This window comes from Homarus americanus, unplaced genomic scaffold (genome assembly GCF_018991925.1).
Source record: "Homarus americanus isolate GMGI-L3 unplaced genomic scaffold, GMGI_Hamer_2.0 scaffold24260, whole genome shotgun sequence".
NCBI classification, from domain to species: domain Eukaryota; kingdom Metazoa; phylum Arthropoda; class Malacostraca; order Decapoda; family Nephropidae; genus Homarus; species Homarus americanus.
In genome coordinates, this window is record NW_024721079.1 from 1,324,074 (window position 1) to 1,346,029 (window position 21,956).

The following is a 21,956-nucleotide window of genomic DNA, read 5'->3' on the forward strand; positions in this document are numbered from 1 at the left end:
ATAAATCCCGCAGCCCAAGTCTCCATGGTCACGCTAAATGAACCAGATCAAAGCAGCGGTAGGTGAGGGTGAAGCTCTCTCAAAGGCTTCATTGGAGGGTTTTGACGACAGGTGAGGTCGAAGGCAATTAGCAGGTGCGTTATGGTGTACAGACAGTGGGGTTACCTTGAACTGCCGCAGCCCACCGGGATGGTGTCGATAACCTCACTACTGAGATGGTGTCGATGACTTCACCACTCACACATATTTTCTAATGACTACTGACATCACCAGCAACTGCTTATACTGGAAAGTTTTAAAAGGAGGCTGGACAGATTCATGGATGATAGAGGGTAGCTGTACCTCTCGACAGGAGCTGCCATGCACAGGCCAATCGGCCTGTTGCACACTCCTTATTTTCTTATGTTCTTATGTACCACCACACCGCTTCATGACCGCTGCCACCACCACCATGCCGCTTCATGACCGCTGCCACCACCACCATGCCGCTTCATGACCGCTGCCACCACCACCATGCCGCTTCATGACCGCTGCCACCACCACCACACCGCTTCGCCCATTGCTGCCACCACCACCATGCCGCTTCGCGACCCAACGCACCCACCACCATGCCGCTTCATGACCGCTGCCACCACCACCATGCCGCTTCATGACCGCTGCCACCACCACCACACCGCTTCATGACCGCTGCCACCACCACCACACCGCTTCATGACCGCTGGCTTTCACTCATTGTTCGAGTTTGTATTTGATCATCTTTCATTCACTATATCTAATCCACCACAGAAGGTTCTGGTGTATGCTTTGTGTTGATGTTTCTGATCCTCATCACGAGTACTCCCAGTGTCCTATAATGGCAGGAACCCCCTCGCCCCCGGAACCCTCTCGCCCCCTAAACCCACTCGCCCCCTGAACCCCTCAGCTCCTGAACCCTCTCGCCCCTGAGGCCCCTCTCGCCCCCTCAACCCCCCTCGCCCTAGACCCTCTCGCCCCTTGAACCCCCCCTCGCCCCCCGGAACCCTCTCGCCCCTAACCCCTCGCCCCCTGAACCCCCTCGCTCCCTGAACCCTCTCGCCCCCTGAGCCCTCTCGCCCCCAGAAGTCTCGCCCCTAAACCCCTCGCCCCCTGGAGCCCCTCGCTCCTGAACCCTCTCGCCCCCTGAGCCCTCGCCCCTAAGACCCCTCGCTCCCTGAACCTTCTCGCCCCTGAACCTTCTCTTCCCCTGAACCCTCTCGCCCCCCCTCGCCCCTGAACCCTCTCGCCCCCTGAACCCTCGCCCCTAAGACCCCTCCTCGCCCTTGAACCCCCTCGCCCCTAGACCCTCTCGCCCCTGAACCCCATTCGCTCCTGAACCCTCTCGGCCCTCAACTCTCTCACCCCTCCAACTCCTCACCCCTCCAACTCCCCTCACCCACTCCAACTCCCCTCCACCCCCCTCAATTCCCTTCACCCCCTCCACTCCCTCGCCCCTCCAACTCCCTCGCCCCCCTCAACTCCCTCACCCCTCAACTCCCTCACCCCTCAACTCCCTCCTTTCCCTCACCCCCTCAACTCCCTCACCCCTCCACTCCCTCGCCCTCAACTCCCTCGCCCCCTCTGGGATGAAATATGTCTCTCAATCAGTTTCAGAAGCGTTCAGTGTCTTGTATATTGATTTATGGTTTAAATAAATAATTTCACATGGCGATAAGTGTTTCTCGTTGACTGAGCTTGTACGTGTGTGTGTGTGTGTGTGTGTGTGTATTAACCCTTGATGGTGTTGCTATATCTCTGTCAATGTACAGGTATATGTGATCGCGGCAATATGCTTCTGCAAAATTGTGTTTAAGTGTGCCTGCGTCAGAGTGTTTGAGTGCAGCTTTATTTTTGCATATATCCACCCCCCTTCCCTCCCCCCCACACACACGCACACAAACACGCACGTTCTTGCCCACGGATCTGTTCACTAACCCTGAAAGAGCCTTTGTGTGTGTGTGTGTGTGTGTGTGTGTGTGTTGCACCAAAAACACACGTACGTTCATGTACGCATTCACTTATCGTTGAGTATAAGAGAAGCCACAGCCCACTGTCCAGCATCAGTCCCTCTCTCTACTGCCAGTGACAAAGACCATGGCGCCCCTGTTACTTATCACCCTCTCCCTCACCCTCCTCCTCACTCCAACCACAAGCCTTAACACGGTCGACACAGTTACTCCCTATATCCAGCCAGATGGTCACGAAGTTCGAGCAAGCCTCTTCGTCAACCAGCTGGCGATCATGGAACTGGTCAGCCAACTGAAGCACGGGGTTGGAATCTCCACTACCTCATGCCAAGGTAAACCTTATACTGCACACACACACACACACACACACACACACACATACACACACACACACATCCTCGTTCGTAAGCTTATAATCACCAATTACCGTTTCAGATTATATGGTAATCGTCAAAATTTACTTATTCATTTGTTTTAGTGTTCCTCTGTTGTCATGGTAATGTAAATATTGCGTCACAGTTTTTCTCTTAAGAATATACAGATAAGAACATAAGAATGGAGGAAACTGCAGCGGGATACAACACAGTCAGATGTTATCAATTGACATCATCATCGTGTTGTCTCGTCAGGTGTTCACGTGAAGTCACCGTCACTTGGTGCGGCCTTTGTATCATTTAATGTTAACCCGTTATTGTTGATGGAAATGTAAGTCATAATAAACATGTTGAGAAGGAAAGTACAAGCAAGCTATTAGCTTCCGCATGATATTTTTGTCTTGTAAAGTAGATTATGACTCAGTTTATCCCACATATTATATTTCTATTTGTGTAAAAAAGGCAACAGATATGTTTATCTTTATTTTTCCAGCCGTGGAGGAGAACTTGGTGAGCATATCGTCGACGGTGAACGAGACGTCGTCAACAGTGTTGCAACTCTCCCAAGAAAACACAGCAGACAGCACCAGCGTGAGGGAGGCGCTGGCGGAGGTGCAGCAGCAGCAGCAACAGCAGACTGACTTGGTTACTTCCCTCCACAACCAACACACAGGTTAGAGCCCAACTTACCACCTAATTTTACTTAAGAACATAAGAGTGGAGGAAACTGCAGCAACACATACACAAGCATACGTGTATTGACACTTTACTTCCTTAAAGAACACAGACGCACAATGTACAGTCACTATACATACTAGCACAGGTACACACTGTATACTCACAAGATACACTCACTAATACACACACACTATACAATCACTATATGTACTAACATAGACACCAATTAAACGTTGATTACTGTAGTTATAGTGAATCCTGTCTATAGCACCGTAGCCAGTTGTGCCGTCTCCTACTCTGTTCTGTCGCTTCATGCCGTCTGTCACTTTCTCTCTTACTAACAGTGTTTATTGTTAAGGAGTAATAATATTCAGGTCATATCCCTCTATTCACTCAGTGTATGTAGAGTTGGATATATCAAAGTCTTCATAGTGACAAGAACTCGCAAAAAATTAATAGGAAGACTTAAACAAACTTTTCTCATGGTCTGAAACACGGCAGATGAAACATAATGTTAAAAAATGTAAAGTATTCAGTGTGGGAAATGTAAATAGGAAAGTCAGCTATCAGATGAACAACGTTGATATAGAAAAGTCCGACTGAGATAGATTTAGGACAGTGATAAATAGGAAACATGTGCTAACAAGGTATTTGGGTTCACATCTAGGAGTGTTTGCTACAATCTTGGGGTAATTTTCCTTAATCCAGCTTAGTGTTTCTGCCACTCACTATGAGGTCTAGGTAGTCATGTTCAGATTCATGGGTCCCACCTTATTTACTATAATATCCTGTGTGGGATCAGTGAGAATTGCCAAGTAGAGATACTTTATCTACCAACTTCTTACCAAACGTCAACTATCATGTGTATAATGTTAAATTACAGAGAACTAATGTTCTGAGTAAATGTTGTATGCTCATAATTGAAGATTTGTCTCAGTATTTCTGTATTATTGTTGTTCCTTGTGTAAACTAGGGGTCTCACTTGTCTTGTACCTAGGAGATGGTACAACTCTTTCTTCCTCAGTTGGGTCCTGCACTCCAGGGAGACAGTCGCTATCTACTGTTCCCTGTCGCTGCGTTGTCCACTCTCTCTCGTGTTTCTATCTGCCGGCTTCTGTGGTTTTCCTACCATGATGGTTTGTGTCTTCTCTGCTTTAGGTAGGATGGACCCCTTCGTGTTAAGGATATACTTCCATGGTAGGAAGGAGTGATTGCTGTTTTTGTTTCTTGTATTTTCATGTTGTTCTTGTTTTTAATGATAAATATTTGACTTTCTATACAAATGATGCATCAGGAGGAATATGGTAGTGAGGAGAGATGATCTACTGTTGTGTTAAGGTGTTAGGTCAGTTCTAAAGGCCCCCAGAGTCTTTAAGGAGCTGTTTCTCACTTCATGTTTGGCTGTGCCCTGAATGTTACAATATCCTTATCAATATTAATTATTTTGTCTTGTAAAGTCGATTATAACTCAGTTTATCCCACATATTATATTTCTATTTGTGTAAAAAAGGAAACATAAGTTTATCTTTATTTTTCCAGCCGTGGAGGAGAACTTGGTGAGCATATTGTCGACGGTGAACGAGACGTCGTCAACAGTGTTGCAACTCTCCCAAGAAAACACAGCAGACAGCACCAGCGTGAGGGAGGCCATAGCGGTGGTGCAGCAGCAGCAGACTGACTTGGTTACTTCCCTCCACAACCAACACACAGGTCAGAGCCCAACTTACCACCTAATTTTACTTAAGAACATAAGAGTGGAGGAAACTGCAGCAACACAACACATACACAAGCATACGTGTATTGACACTTTACTTCCTTAAAGAACACAGACGCTCAATGTACAGTCACTATACATACTAGCACAGGTACACACTGTATACTCACAAGATACACTCACTAACATACACACACTATACAATCACTATATGTACTAACATAGACACCAATTAACCGTTGATTACTGTAGTTATAGTGAATCCTGTCTATAGCACCGTAGCCAGTTGTGCCGTCTCCTACTCTGTTCTGTCGCTTCATGCCGTCTGTCACTTTCTCTCTTACTAACAGTGTTTATTGTTAAGGAGTAATAATATTCAGGTCATATCCCTCTATTCACTCAGTGTATGTAGAGTTGGATATATCAAAGTCTTCATAGTGACAAGAACTCGCAAAAAATTAATAGGAAGACTTAAACAAACTTTTCTCATGGTCTGAAACACGGCAGATGAAACATAATGTTAAAAAATGTAAAGTATTCAGTGTGGGAAATGTAAATAGGTAAACCAGCTATCAGATGAACAACGTTGATAAACTGTAGAGAAGCACGACCGAGATAAACAAATGTGATATAACAAAGATACTTAATCTATCTAACCAGGAGTGAACACATAACAATGGTTTTGAATTAGATAAATTTATATCAGCGAAGGTACAAACAAACACTGGCTTGGAAAAAGTTGTGGATGAGTGGAATATATTTACACTGTAACAATGTCATGTTTTTTTTGGAGTAGGTTGTTCCATGTTTAGAGAAGTACAGAAAATTCAGCTTAAGCAAAGATTACCCGCCATATCACACTACACGAGTGTCCCTGCCAAGACCATTTTTTTTTGTTTAACAAATTTATTGGCAGAGCTTGTAGTACAGTTTGCCTATTCTGTGTAATTCAGTCAGGTCTTGACACTGAGGGTGGTATCACTTCTCACTGCCACGTAGGACAGAGGTTCACACACAAAGAAATACATCATATTCATTAACAGCTATAAATGTATAGAGGTCAGATTCATAGGGTAATGTCACTGTTCACCGCCATGCAGGACAGAGGTTCATACACAAAGAATGCATCAAAATGAATGATGTTGGGGATTACTGGCCTCTTCGCCGTTTGGCTATTTCGGCCGAAGCTGATTGGTTGGACTTCTTTCTTTTCTTGTTTCTTCTTTTGCTTTACAGTTTCCATTCTTCTTCCTGGTCTTCTTCTGGGATATTCTCATACACGTCAATAAACGATGTTAAAGATAGTGTAATGTAATCGGGTTTCTTGATCTTGTTCTTGTCTTGCTTGTTCTTTTCTTGATTTTTCACTACAAGGAGGGCCTCCTTGTAGCTCAGTCTTTCCTTAGTCCGCAGCTTGGCCACCCTGCACTCCTCCCTCCACTTGGGACACTCCCGGTCGGAGGAGGAGTGAGGGCCACCACAAGCTGCGCACTTCTTCGCGGCCGCCAAGCAGTTAGCGTCCTGGTGCCCGGGTGTCCCGCAGCTTGAACACACCTCCCGAGCACGACACTTCCGCGCCAGATGGCCGTACTTCTGGCATTTGTAGCAACGAGTAGGTCTTCGCTGGTACGGTTTTACTGGGATCTTCTCCCATCCCAGCAAAACGGAGCTAGGAAGTTCCTTTGGGAAGCCAACCAGGGCAGCTGTGCTGGTTAGCTTCCTAACTATTGAGAGCTGATCTCCGATCAGCTCGGCAAGTTCTTGTTTTTCGAGATGTTCGATTTCTGTGTGGGAGATGACTCCCAAAACCAAGTTGTCCTGTAGGCAGGCTTCAACTTGAATCTCGATTCCATTGATTTGTCTTGTGTTTTCTAATTGCTGGGCCTCTCCCCAATCCGCGAAGGTGACGATAAGGTCACCGCTGTCATTGCGGACGACCCCTGTCACCCCCGTGATTCCCGAGGAGTCAAAAAACTTCCTCAGGACAAGGAGGTTGAGTTCCTTGCGCGAAGGGCGCTTGACTGGATACAGTCTAACGACCTTCGCCGGGTCGCAGGTGAACATGGTCACACGGTACCTCGAGAGCAGAGAGAACCTACCTCGCCGAGGTTCAGTTCTCAAGTGAATGCATCATATTCATTGACACTAAATATAGGTCAGATTCACCAAGAGTGCCTGAGGCATGAGCCAATCACAGTGGCGTGTGAGTGTAGCGTCATGGGCCTAGCTTTACTGATTGGCTGAAGGCTAAGTTCGTGCCCCCAGCAAGGCAGGCACCCGGTTCAAACAGGGGAGAGGTGTGTGGTGGTGACATGGTAGGTATTTGGGTGGATTCTATTGGGTAAATCCTTAAGTTCCCATTTGTTGTGAGATACATGGTCCCGTTTAACTAGCTAGGACCAAAGGTTTTGTATTTTGAAGTGTAATTGTCAAACCTTAATAGAAAGTATCGAATAAATACAGTAACCGTTAATAAGAGTCCTAATTGATTCCTCCCTTATTGAGAAAGGTTGATGTGTTATGAGTGTCTTGGTGGTATGTAGTAATACAGTGAGCCATTAGAAATAACATAACCTATCACATGTTATTCCTATTCTTGGCTATTCCCTCCTTTCACCAGTCTCCTCTCTCTACCTCCCCCCCCTCCCCCACTGTGGGAAGGTTGACCATAGGGAGGCTCCCTCAACCATAAGCAACTCTCTCTCTCTCTCTCTCACTCTCTCTCTCTCTCTCTCTCTCTCTCTCTCTCTCTCTCTCTCTCTCTCTCTCTCTCTCTCTCCTCGCTCCTCCACCATCTCACGAGTATAAAGAACAGAGAAGGAACAGAAAAAAAGAGAATCAGAGAATAACGAACGAGTAAGAGTAAGTAAATATAAAATAAATACGAATAAAAGATGTTTTTATTGTTACATGGTTACAACCATTTAAATTAGACACGTCAAGAGTTCCTTTATGTTTTCAGTGGGGACATAAGTGTGTACAGCCTGGAGTAAGCTGCCCTAAACGGTCTTCCACCTTACATGTAGTATGATGCCTTGTCAGTGATGCCTCTGGCTTAATACACACCGTAAATAATTCACAAGATACACAGACTAACCCTCTCTAATTACTACACACACTAACACAGACCATCTTGTAGAATTCTTTCACAATTTGATTCATTGAAAATAATTTCAGGCGTTCAGCATCAGCTAGAGAGAGTGACGTCTGCCATGGAAGGCTTACAACAGCAGATATCACAGCTACAGGAGACGACTCAACGTAAGTTGCTTTACTTGCTGCAGTATAAAACTTCTCACGTCCTCTTGTTCTCTTCAGTCATGTCTCCATTGTCTTTCAATATACGATTTTGTTAAACCAATGATTTTTCTGCCAATTTTGATTCCCCTTTTGAATTCGTTAACCTGTTTAATATATTCAGTGATTAAACTTAACTTCAGTTGAAGAACTTCCTCCACACTCATCTTGTTGATCTCTGTTGGCGGGGAATTCATTAACCTGTTCATCCTTATCTAATTTTCCTAAGAATTTATATTTAATTTAACTTTTTTGTCTGTATCTGTCTGTTGTTGTTATTCACCTAAGACTTGTGCCGGTTTTCTGTGAATATTATGTAGTAACTCCTGATAATCTTACGGCGGTAGAGTGAGAGAAACGTTTATGCCAGCACCACAGTAGAGAGTTTACGGTCACTTCGGCAACTTGACTCTAATACAAGTAATTTATCTTAAAAGAACTATATAGACTTTAATCACATTTTATTGTCTCACAGAACAGTAAAACAAGTTAAGTGTTTATTGAAATGAAGGATTTAGATAGCAAACAATTAATTATTGGTACTGCGTGATTAAATATTAACTGTGTATTGTCCCGAGTGAATGAATGACAATTGTATTTGCTGGCAGTTGGAGGTTAAGAAGGTAATTACTGTACCGTACTTTATGAATTTTAACATCATCTTTGTTTCCTTTTTAAACAGAAGGATGAGAAGAGCGCTGTTCCAAAAGCTGTCAATGTTCTTTACTAATTTTAGTAATTCATAAATAAATCAACACTACAGCAACTACACAGTCATCTACACTACAAACAAATTTATACGTTTTTTGTGTATAAAGTTAGTTTTCATTAGTTTTGATAGGTCATGTCATGTCATGTCATGTCATGTCATATTTTACTTTGGGTTTATTGGCAGCTTACACTGTTTGGTCCTTGTTTAGTTCATGTATTGATTTAACATTGTACGAGTATGTTATAACCTTACTTTTATTATGCTTACTGCTGCCATACATTGTCTGGTCTGAGTTGGTTGGTGATGGAGACAATATTATCGTGATGAAATAAACCAAATGTTTTATCTTTCATCATATAACCCCTTTTGCTAAGGATTAAGTCTAGCTAATATTATTCGAGACCTTTCGATGTGAATTAACGAAAGTGTTTGGAACGTGTGTTGTGTGTGTGTGTGTGTGTGTGTGTGTGTGTGTGTGTGTGTGTGTGTGTGTGTGTGTGTGTGTGTGTGTGCGTGTATGTGTGTGTGTGTGTGTGTATGTGTGTGTGTGTATAACTTCCTTTTCATGGTCTTGTTAATTGTTGTTGTTTCCCAAATTATATTTTATTTTCTCTCATTAATATTTTATATATATGTTTTATTGATTTCTTCAGCGTCCCTGCTAACCTGCCCTGGGGAGTTCTTCGTGTTAGAGCGTCAGTGTCTTCTCGTCAACAGGGAAGAAAAACTCAGCTGGACCGACGCCCGTACTTGGTGCCGCAACAAAAGAGGCGACCTGGCTATCCCTCAAGAATCTCCCGCTCTCGTGTCTCTGTTGAAATCATTTAAAAGTAAGTGCTGAAGAAACAAGGAAATATGTTGTTATAATAATGCAGTTAACTTTAGACAAAAAGAATGAATAGGCTAATTTTTGACATGTGGAAATGTGCTATTCGTTATAAACAGGAGGTAGTACTCCAGATATAAAGAGCTACTGAGTAAATTTACTTAATGGCGGAAGGTTCTAATGTTTTACCTTTATATATAAGTACGCTGAACTGATGACTAAAATCATTGGTAAAGGAGCTTCAGCATGTTGTTAGTTTATTAAGTGGGACAATACTTTGTGAACCTTTGATGAATGAAATTTGGTGCACAAGTAGAAGACGGGACAAGTGTTAGTGTTTTATGCTGAAAGTAAATGATCACATAGAACTTATAACTGTATGTGGTCGATACCTTGTGACCTCTTGGGGATAATTCAACTTGTGTTGTATGACGCAAGGCAGCTATCGTGCGATGTTTTGGGCCAAAAGTCAATATCAAGATCATACAATGGTTTAGGATGACAAATGACCTATAACCAAACCATCTGGCTTGTGTGCTGTCGATGCTGTGTAATGGACAAGAAAATGACATAAGCTTAGGACAGACAGCTTTATTTTATAGTTTTATCACAAAGAAACTCTACTGTTATGTTGAAGGTCCATAAAGATTAGTCTTATTATTGACAGCATCTCGAGAACAGGCAGGACAAAGGACTTCTAGCTCTTATCAAAATATATTTTGGCTGGCGGTCTTCCTCATAATTAAATTGTTTTAAGGTGAATGTTGTCTATTATTTGTAACTCTCCAACTTTTTCATGATAATTCTTTTTAAATCCTACTGTAAAATTTAATAGTGTTGATATTTGTTTTCTTTGTAGTTGATGAAAACTTCTGGATGGGTGCGTCTGACCTGGCTACAGAGGGAGTCTTTCTTGACGTGTCAAACAAACCCATCAATTTGGGGTCATCATTGTGGCATGTAGGCGAACCGAGTGGAAGTGAAGACTGTTTCCACCTTTGGCATAATAATGTACACGGATGGAATGATGCTCATTGTACGCGTCATGAATATTTTATTTGTGAGCATCAGCCAATATAAGATATAATACATCAGGTCCATAGGTTAGTTGCGGTTCCTTTGTGACTGTGTGGTCCCTGATGGCTATGGCGGTTTATCTTGTAGAGTCAAGATGTCCTACCAGGCAGGTGTCTCTTTCCTCACTCCTACAGAGATGAGTGGACACTGGACACACACACACACACACACACACTATATACAGTACAGTGTGCGTGAATTTTATTTTTGTACAATATATCAGTATTTTTATTTTCACAGGTGTATGTTATGCCCTCTGTTATCTTCACTATTACAGTTCTCATTATCTAGACCAATAAAGTTTAGCATACCATTATCTGCCTTTTGTTAGTAATATTTTCTTTAACTGGTATAACATGATGTAAGGAGCTAACATGTCTCTTAACTAGGTCAGTACAGTGTTACCAACCACTTACAGTACATGTACACTGTGGTCATTATCACTCACAGATTAGTGATGAGGTCACTTATGAATAGAATTGGAATTGATGTTATATCAAAATAATAAAATGTGTTTGTTCATGTGGCCAACGAGTTATTTATACTTTTTCAAAGTTTGTTCAACATGTCTTATGTGTGAATCCAGTTTCATAGTTGAATGTTGTAAAGTAACAATGTACAGTCCCCTCCAATAGTTCGTTTATGTGGGGCTCGTCAGGTTTGGTGCAGTGTGGCAACCCTGTGTTTGTTTACATTCGACAGAAGGAAACTCACAATAGTAAACACACTATGGAATCAAAGTAAAACAATATTAAAACAAATATCTCATTGTAATGATTTGTAGAATGTTTATATGATGAGCCCCTGTAAACGCAGATGGATTTAGTAACTAAGTATTTTTAACTGGCACGTTGCTATGTTTAACAGGACCCGATTGACCAGGTGACGGTCGTTAAGGTACATATAACCCAGCACACCTTACAGTGGACGCAACGATAACACCTTCCTCGTGTGTCACCCAAGGTAATGATAATGGCTCACTCTCCCTTGTGAAGAAAGATAATGACAAAATATTTCCCTTTTGTTAGCGGAAACATTTATTTTTAGCTAATACACATTTATCCCTCTTTACCGGTGGACCTTTGCTATATTCCTGTGGCATTTTATATATCTGTGAATTAATGTAACACTCAACTGTTTATATTCTAAAGAGTTCAGTACATTACTTCAGAGTTGATGTCTGTGTGTGTGTAAAAAAGATGTCTATACACACCAAAATTCAGTCATGTCATCTTATAGATTTCATCTCTGATAAGATCCTTGAAACCGTCCAAAGGTTCACCTGGTCTGGGAAGATACACCTTAACATGTCCACAATCCAGGTGTATTTTGGATTGCGGTGTTTTTGTTCTCTTCTGTTTTTTTGGCCTAAATATACTTTAACAACACTCTAGGGACAACCACCATTACACTTGTGACGACTCTCTCTCCTCCTCACTCATAACAACCACTTGCTCCAACCTGACACCGGGAGAAGAAACTACTTCACGAAGCTACTAGACCCCAGTGAGCACCGATCAGAACCAGTTTCCCATCCGACTATGAGACCGAGGTATCGAGGCAAGAGTGTCTGCCTGGTAAGCTGAGCATTATAATCCCTCTCTTCTTCTACAGCCCCCAACTCTGTTCTTCTCCCTCCCTTTATTTTCTTCATTTGTGTCCCTCTCTCTTTCCTTGACTATCTCTCTCGTTTTATTCTGTTTCTCCTCCTCTCTCTCTATCTCTCTTGTTCCTCGACCATCTCTCTCTCTCCCTCTCTCCATGAACTCTGATCTAGAAGAAGTGAGAAATGCAGAGAGAACTGACAGTTGTAGCATTAGTAAATATGACAAATTTCGTGACAAGAGGTACCGGTATGGCCAGCATAAGGACAGAACCAGACAATGTGATGTAGTCGTGGCCAGAATTAGGCTAGGATACAGACACATCTGGCAAGTTAGTAACGCTGTACCCATACCGGAACACTCAGCATGTAAACTTTGTGATAAACCTTTAAAGCATACACTTGAACACTATATTATTGAATGTGACACTGTCAAAGACTTCAGGCCACCTAACTTATTGTATCTTGAACTATGTAATTACTTCATTGAATCAGGTGTGCTTGAGGACATTCTTGCTGTTTATCCCAAATTTGCTAGCCCACACTGATTAGTCTTCAATTAGAATATGACCCCAATGTATGTGATCCACTGACCTATATATGCTGCTGGTGAATGTGATGTATTTCCTTCTTTGTGTACGAACCTCTGTCCTGCGTGGCAGTGAACAGTGGCATTACCCACATGAATCTGACCGACGTATATGTATGTATGTATGTGTGTATGTGTGCATGTGTATATATATATATATACATGTATATGTGTATGTATATATGTATATGTATGTATATGTGTATGTGTGTGTGTACATATATGTATATGTACTGTCAATGAATATGATGCAACTCTTTGTGTACGAACCTCTGTCCTGCATGGCAGTGAACAGTGACATTACCCATATGAATGTGACCTCTATACATTTATAGTTGTTAATGAATATGATATATTTCTTTGGGTGTGAACCTCTGTCCTGCGTGGCAGTGAGAAGTGATACCATCCTCAGTGTCAAGACCTGACTGAATTACTCAGAATAGGCAAACTGTACTACAAGCTTTGTCAATAAATTTGTTAAACTAAAACTCTCTCTATCTCTCTTGTTCCTCTACCTACTCTCTCTCCCTCTCTCTATCTCTCTTGTTCCTCTACCTCCTCTCTCTCTATCTCCTCCCTCCCGCTCTACCCAGTACAACTGTGTCAACAACGTCCACCTTGTTTGTACTACCATATGATCGTATGACGTCACTCACTGGTTAAGTCGACCCTCTGTCTGTTCATGAGTGTATGTCCTTCATGAGTTGATAAAGTGTACAGGAGATGTTTGTTTTGAGTTTTTGGTTGTGTGGTTTTATATTATACAAGTATGTATTTAGGCGCGAGATGGGTTAATATTGGTTTGATAATAGAGTAGTGGATGAGTGGAGCAAGTTACCGAACATCATCATTAACTCGAACACGCTGGGTAGCTTTAAACATAGGTTGGATGGATGTATGAATGATTAGATCGAGGATGGGTGTAAACGGGACTGCCCACTATGGGCCAATAGGCCCGCTGTAGTTTCCTCCATTCGTACGTTCTTATGTTCTTGTGTGTGTGTGTGTGTGTGTGTGTGTGTGCGTGCGTGTGTGTGCGTGTGTGTTGTATGGGAGGAGGAGAATGGTTGTAAATGTTGCTGCCCAGGCGCCACATTAGCGCTCTTATGTGTGTGTGTGTGTGTGTGTGTGTGTGTGTGTGTGTGTGTGTGTGTGTGTGTGTGTGTGTGTGTGTGTGTGTGTGAGGGTGTGCGCGTGTGTGTGTGTGTGTTTGTGCGTTGCGCCATAAACACATGTACGTTCTTGTGTGCGTTCACTTATCGTAGAGTATAAGAGGAGCCACAGCCCACTGTCCAGCATCAGTCCCTCTCTCTACTGCCAGTGACAAAGACCATGGCGCCCCTGTTACTTATCACCCTCTCCCTCACCCTCCTCCTCACTCCAACCACAAGCCTTAACACGGTCGACACATTTACTCCCTATATCCAGCCAGATGGTCACGAAGTTCGAGCAAGCCTCTTCGTCAACCAGCTGGCGATCATGGAACTGGTCAGCCAACTGAAGCACGGGGTTGGAATCTCCACTACCTCATGCCAAGGTAAACCTTATACTGGACACACACACACACACACACACACACACACACGCACACATCCTCGTTCGTAGGCTTATAATCACCAATTACCGTTTCAGATTATATGGTAATCGTCAAAATTTACTTGTTCATTTGTTTTAGTGTTCCTCTGTTGTCATGGTAATGTAAATACAGCGTCACAGTTTTTCTCTTAAGAATATACAGATAAGAACATAAGAATGGAGGAAACTGCAGCGGGATACAACACAGTCAGATGTTATCAATTGACATCATCATCGTGTTGTCTCGTCAGGTGTTCACGTGAAGTCACCGTCACTTGGTGCGGCCTTTGTATCATTTAATGTTCACCCGTTATTGTTGATGGAAATGTAAGTCATAATAAACATGTTGAGAAGGAAAGTACAAGCAAGCTATTAGCTTCCGCATGATATTTTTGTCTTGTAAAGTAGATTATGACTCAGTTTATCCCACATATTATATTTCTATTTGTGTAAAAAAGGCAACAGATAAGTTTATCTTTATTATTCCAGCCGTGGAGGAGAACTTGGTGAGCATATTGTCGACGGTGAACGAGACGTCGTCAATAGTGTTGCAACTCTCCCAAGAAAACACAGCAGACAGCACCAGCGTGAGGGAGGCGCTGGCGGAGGTGCAGCAGCAGCAGCAGCAACAGCAGACTGACTTGGTTACTTCCCTCCACAACCAACACACAGGTTAGAGCCCAACTTACCACCTAATTTTACTTAAGAACATAAGAATGGAGGAAACTGCAGCCATACCACACATACACAAGCACACGAGTGTTGACACTTTACTTCCTTAAAGAACACAGACGCACAATGTACAGTCACTATACATACTAGCACAGGTACACACTGTATACTCACAAGATACACTCACTAACATACACACACTATACACTCACTATATGTACTAACATAGACACCAATTAAACGTTGATTACTGTAGTCATAGTGAATCCGGTCTATAGCACCGTAGCCAGTTGTGCCGTCTCCTACTCTGTTCTGTCGCTTCATGCCGTCTGTCACTTTCTCTCTTACTAACAGTGTTTATTGTTAAGGAGCAATAATATTCAGGTCATATCCCTCTATTCACTCAGTGTATGTAGAGTTGGATATATCAAAGTCTTCATAGTGACAAGAACTCATAAAAAATTAATAGGAAGACCTAAACAAACTTTTCTCATGGTCTGAAACACGGCAGATGAAACATAATGTTTAAAAATGTAAAGTATTCAGTGTGGGAAATGTAAATAGGTAAACCAGCTATCAGATGAACAACGTTGATAAACTGTAGAGAAGCACGACCGAGATAAACAAATGTGATATAACAAAGATACTTAATCTATCTAACCAGGAGTGAACACATAACAATGGTTTTGAATTAGATAAATTTATATGAGCGAAGGTACAAACAAACACTGGTTTGGAAAAAGTTGTGGATGAGTGGAATATATTTACACTGTAACAATGTCATGTTTTTTTTGAGTAGGTTGTTCCATGTTTAGAGAAATACAGAAAATTCAGCTTAAGCAAAGATTACCCGCCATAACACACTACACGAGTGTCCCCGCCAAGACCAGGAGTGCCTGAGGCATGAGCCAATCACAGTGGCGTGTGAGTGTAGCGTCATGGGCCTAGCTTTGCTGATTGGCTGAAGGCTAAGTTCGTGCCCCCAGCAAGGCAGGCACCCGGTTCAAACCGGGGAGAGGTGTGTGGTGGTGACATGGTAGGTATTTGGGTGGATTCTATTGGGTAAATCCTTAAGTTCCCATTTGTTGTGAGATGCATGGTCCCGTTTAACTAGCTAGGACCAAAGGTTTTGTATTTTGAAGTGTAATTGTCAAACCTTAATAGAAAGTATCGAATAAATACAGTAACCGTTAATAAGAGTCCTAATTGATTCCTCCCTTATTGAGAAAGGTTGATGTGTTATAAGTGTCTTGGTGGTATGTAGTAATACAGTGAGCCATTAGAAATAACATAACCTATCACATGTTATTCCTATTCTTGGCTATTCCCTCCTTTCACCAGTCTCCTCTCTCTACCTCCCCCCCCCCACTGTGGGAAGGTTGACCATAGGGAGGCTCCCTCAACCATAAGCAACTCTCTCTCTCTCTCTCTCTCTCTCTCTCTCTCTCTCTCTCTCTCTCTCTCTCTCTCTCTCTCTCTCTCTCTCTCTCTCTCTCTCTCTCTCCTCGCTCCACCTCCACCATCTCACGAGTATAAAGAACAGAGAAGGAACAGAAAAAAAGAGAATCAGAGAATAACGAACGAGTAAGAGTAAGTAAATATAAAATAAATACGAATAAAAGATGTTTTTATTGTTACATGGTTACAACCATTTAAATTAGACACGTCAAGAGTTCCTTTATGTTTTCAGTGGGGACATAAGTGTGTACAGCCTGGAGTAAGCTGCCCTAAACGGTCTTCCACCTTACATGTAGTATGATGCCTTGTCAGTGATGCCTCTGGCTTAATACACACCGTAAATAATTCACAAGATACACAGACTAACCCTCTCTAATTACTACACACACTAACACAGACCATCTTGTAGAATTCTTTCACAATTTGATTCATTGAAAATAATTTCAGGCGTTCAGCATCAGCTAGAGAGAGTGACGTCTGCCATGGAAGGCTTACAACAGCAGATATCACAGCTACAGGAGACGACTCAACGTAAGTTGCTTTACTTGCTGCAGTATAAAACTTCTCACGTCATCTTGTTCTCTTCAGTCATGTCTCCATTGTCTTTCAATATACGATTTTGTTAAACCAATGATTTTTCTGCCAATTTTGATTCCCCTTTTGAATTCGTTAACCTGTTTAATATATTCAGTGATTAAACTTAACTTCAGTTGAAGAACTTCCTCCACACTCATCTTGTTGATCTCTGTTGGCGGGGAATTCATTAACCTGTTCATCCTTATCTAATTTTCCTAAGAATTTATATTTAATTTAACTTTTTTGTCTGTATCTGTCTGTTGTTGTTATTCACCTAAGACTTGTGCCGGGTTTTCTGTGAATATTATGTAGTAACTCCTGATAATCTTACGGCGGTAGAGTGAGAGAAACGTTTATGCCAGCACCACAGTAGAGAGTTTACGGTCACTTGGGCAACTTGACTCTAATACAAGTAATTTATCTTAAAAGAACTATATAGACTTTAATCACATTTTATTGTCTCACAGAACAGTAAAACAAGTTAAGTGTTTATTGAAATGAAGGAATTTAGATAGCAAACAATTAATTATTGGTACTGCGTGATTAAATATTAACTGTGTATTGTCCCGAGTGAATGAATGACAATTGTATTTGCTGGCAGTTGGAGGTTAAGAAGGTAATTACTGTACCGTACTTTATGAATTTTAACATCATCTTTGTTTCCTTTTTAAACAGAAGGATGAGAAGAGCGCTGTTCCAAAAGCTGTCAATGTTCTTTACTAATTTTAGTAATTCATAAATAAATCAACACTACAGCAACTACACAATCATCTACACTCCAAACAAATTTATACGTTTTTTGTGTATAAAGTTAGTTTTCATTAGTTTTGATGGGTCATGTCATGTCATGTCATGTCATGTCATATTTTACTTTGGGTTTATTGGCAGCTTACACTGTTTGGTCCTTGTTTAGTTCATGTATTGATTTAACATTGTACGAGTATGTTATAACCTTACTTTTATTATGCTTACTGCTGCCATACATTGTCTGGTCTGAGTTGGTTGGTGATGGAGACAATATTATCGTGATGAAATAAACCAAATGTTTTATCTTTCATCATATAACCCCTTTTGCTAAGGATTAAGTCTAGCTAATATTATTCGAGACCTTTCGATGTGAATTAACGAAAGTGTTTGGAACTTGTTTTGTGTGTGTGTGTGTGTGTGTGTGTGTGTGTGTGTGTATGTGTGTGTGTGTGTGTGTGTGTGTGTGTGTGTGTGTGTGTGTGTGTGTGTGTGTGTGTAGCTTCCTTTTCATGGTCTTGTTAATTGTTGTTGTTTCCCAAATTATATCTTATTTTCTCTCATTAATATTTTATATATATGTTTTATTGATTTCTTCAGCGTCCCTGCTAACCTGCCCTGGGGAGTTCTTCGTCTTAGAGCGTCAGTGTCTTCTCGTCAACAGGGAAGAAAAACTCAAGTGGGTCGACGCCCGTACTTGGTGCCGTAACAAAGGAGGCGACCTGGCTATCCCTCAAGAATCTCGCGCTCTCATCTCTCTGTTGAAATCATTTAAAAGTAAGTGCTGAAGAAACATGGAAATATGTTGTTATAATATTGCAGTTTACTGTAGACAAAAAGAATGAATGGGCTAATTTTTGACATGTGGAAATGTGTTATTCGTTATAAACAGGAGGTAGTACTCCAGATATAATGAGCTACTGAGTAAATTTACTTAATGGCGGAAGGTTCTAATGTTTTACTTTTATTGTATAACCAGAAATATATAAGTACGCTGAACTGTTGACTAAAATCATTGGTAAAGGAGCTTCAGCATGTTGTTATTTTATTAAGTGGGACAATACTTTGTGAACCTTTGATGAATGAAATTTGGTGCACAAGTAGAAGACGGGACAAGTGTTAGTGTTTTATGCTGAAAGTAAATGATCACATAGAACTTATAACTGTATGTGGTCGATACCTTGTGACCTCTTGGGGATAATTCAACTTGTGTTGTATGACGCAAGGCAGCTATCGTGCGGTGTTTTGGGCCAAAAGTCAATATCAAGATCATACAATGGTTTAGGATGACAAATGACCTGTAACCAAACCATGTGGCTTGTGTGCTGTCGATGCTGTGTAATGGACAAGAAAATGACATAAGCTTAGGACAGACAGCTTCATTTTATAGTTTTATCACAAAGAAACTCTACTGTTATGTTGAAGGTCCATAAAGATTAGTCTTATTATTGACAGCATCTCGAGAACAAGCAGGACAAAGGACTTCTAGCTCTTATCAAAATACATTTTGGCTGGCGGTCTTCCTCATAATTAAATTGTTTTAAGGTGAATGTTGTCTGCCCTGAGTGTCTATTATTTGTAACTCTCCAACTTTTTCATGATAATTCTTTTTAAATCCTACTGTAATATTTAATAGTGCTGATATTTTTTTTCTTTGTAGTTAGTGACACCTTCTGGATGGGTGCGTCTGACCTGGCTACAGAGGGAGTCTTTCTTGACGTGTCAAGCAAACCCATCAATTTGATGTCACCATTGTGGAAAGAATCCGATCCTAATGACTACGGCGGAAATGAAGACTGTTTCTTCATACTAGATTATTCCGGTGTATACAATTGGTATGATGCTCGATGTACACGTCATGAATATTTTATTTGTGAGCATCAGCCAATATAAGATATAATACATCAGGTCCATAGGTTAGTTGTGGTTCCTTTGTGACTGTGTGGTCCCTGATGGCTATGGCGGTTCATCTTGTAGAGTCAAGATGTCCTACCAGGCAGGTGTCTCTTTCCTCACTCCTACAGAGATGAGTGGACACTGGACACACACACACACACACACACACTATATACAGTACAGTGTGCGTGAATTTTATTTTTGTACAATATATCAGTATTTTTATTATCACAGGTGTATGTTATGCCCTCTGTTATCTTCACTATTACAGTTCTCATTATCTAGACCAATAAAGTTTAGCATACCATTATCTGCCTTTTGTTAGTAATATTTTCTTTAACTGGTATAATATGATGTAAGGAGCTAACATGTCTCTTAACTAGGTCACTACAGTGTTACCAACCACTTACAGTACATGTATTAGGTTGTATAAAGTGCTTATTGTGGTCATTATCACTCACAGATTAGTGATGAGGTCACTTATGAATAGAATTGGAATAGATGTTATATCAAAATAATAAAATGTGTTTGTTCATGTGGCCAACGAGTTATTTATACTTTTTCAAAGTTTGTTCAACATGTCTTATGTGTGAATCCAGTTTCATAGTTGAATGTTGTAAAGTAACAATGTACAGTCCCCTCCAATAGTTCGTTTATGTGGGGCTCGTCAGGTTTGGTGCAGTGTGGCAGCCCTGTGTTTGTTTACATTCGACAGGTGGAAACTCACAATAATAAACACACTATGGAATCAAAGTAAAACAATATTAAAACAAATATTTCAATGTAATGATTTGTAGAATGTTTATATGATGAGCCCCTGTAAACGCAGATGGATTTAGTAACCAAGTATTTTTAACTCGCAGGTTGCTATGTTTAACAGGACCAGATTGACCAGGTGACGGTCGTTAAGGTATATATATACCCAGCACACCTTACAGTGGACGCAACGATAACACCTTCCTCGTGTGTCACCCAAGGTAATGATAATGGCTCACTCTCCCTTGTGAAGAAAGATAATGACAAAATATTTCCCTTTTGTTAGCGGAAACATTTATTCTTTGCTGATACACATTTATCCCTCTTTACCGGTGGACCTTTGCTATATTCCTGTGGCATTTTATATATCTGTGAATTAATGTAACACTCAACTGTTTATATTCTAAAGAGTTCAGTACATTACTTCAGAGTTGATGTCTGTGTGTGTGTAAAAAAGATGTCTAAACACACCAAAATTCAGTCATGTCATCTTATAGATTTCATCTCTGATAAGATCCTTGAAACCGTCCAAAGGTTCACCTGGTCTGGGAAGATACACCTTAACATGTCCACAATCCAGGTGTATTTTAGATTGCGGTGTTTTTGTTCTCTTCTGTTTTTTTTTGGCCTAAATATACTTTAACAACACTCTAGGGACAACCACCATTACACTTGTGACGACTCTCTCTCCTCCTCACTCATAACAACCACTTGCTCCAACCTGACACCGGGAGAAGAAACTGCTTCACGAAGCTACTAGACCCCAGTGAGCACCGATCAGAACCAGTTTCCCATCCGACTATGAGACCGAGGTATCGAGGCAAGAGTGTCTGCCTGGTAAGCTGAGTCTCTTTGCGCCCTACGGGGTGCCTCTTCTGCCGGGGTGTGGACGAAGGATTGTATTACGGACTACTGCTGGTGGTGTTGTGATGGTTTGCTGGTAGTGGACTACAGCGGTAATCCCTGGTTCATTGCGGTTGGCCCTCGCAGCCTCGACATGTTACCTGAGCTGCCATTTCTATCAGGTTTTTGTGTTGTTTATAGTATGTGTATTTAATGTTTAAAGTAAGAATAATCAGGTTATATTCTGGTGAGATTTGTACTTTTGTGTTTTACTTGTGTTATGTAATGTACCAAATTAGCTATATTAATCAATCCTTTATAATATAAATGTTATTAAATGACTCGGTTGACATAATACTCTTATCTTTCTAATAACTTAAATTAGTGTCATGATAACAGTGATTCTTCTGAGTGCTCCTTACTTGCTGCATCCACGTATTTCAACCCCTAGATTATTCACTCATTATTTTAACTTGTCAACTTTGCTTTTCCTCAATGTTGTTTGTAGCAAGGAGGGACATCACTCACTGTTAAGAGATGACAACATACAGTACATGACAATATATATGAAAAGAGCCACATGA

General features: G+C 41.3%; 2 protein-coding genes across 4 annotated transcripts; both read left to right on the top strand.

The window, feature by feature from the left end:
• The first annotated feature begins 2,050 nt into the window (after nucleotides 1-2,050).
• Nucleotides 2,051-20,312, top strand: LOC121861415 (CD209 antigen-like protein C). Of its 3 annotated transcripts, XM_042359113.1 has the most exons (7): nucleotides 2,052-2,314; nucleotides 2,850-3,029; nucleotides 4,574-4,744; nucleotides 7,926-8,009; nucleotides 9,411-9,587; nucleotides 10,443-11,049; nucleotides 20,157-20,312. In XM_042359113.1, exons 1-6 carry the CDS (start codon nucleotides 2,110-2,112, stop codon nucleotides 10,661-10,663), a joined length of 1,038 nt encoding a protein of 345 aa, XP_042215047.1. In that variant the 5' UTR covers nucleotides 2,052-2,109; the 3' UTR covers nucleotides 10,664-11,049; nucleotides 20,157-20,312. The 3 variants fall into 3 exon arrangements, with proteins under 3 accessions (XP_042215049.1, XP_042215047.1, XP_042215048.1); XM_042359115.1 differs by lacking the exon at nucleotides 2,850-3,029 and having other exon boundaries at nucleotides 2,051-2,314; XM_042359114.1 differs by lacking the exon at nucleotides 4,574-4,744.
• On the top strand, nucleotides 14,134-20,312 carry LOC121861416 (C-type lectin domain family 3 member A-like). The gene is made up of 5 exons (XM_042359117.1): nucleotides 14,134-14,389; nucleotides 14,917-15,099; nucleotides 17,005-17,088; nucleotides 18,478-18,654; nucleotides 19,538-20,312. Exons 1-5 carry the CDS (start codon nucleotides 14,185-14,187, stop codon nucleotides 19,768-19,770), a joined length of 882 nt encoding a protein of 293 aa, XP_042215051.1. The 5' UTR covers nucleotides 14,134-14,184; the 3' UTR covers nucleotides 19,771-20,312.
• Nucleotides 20,313-21,956: the final 1,644 nt, after the last annotated feature.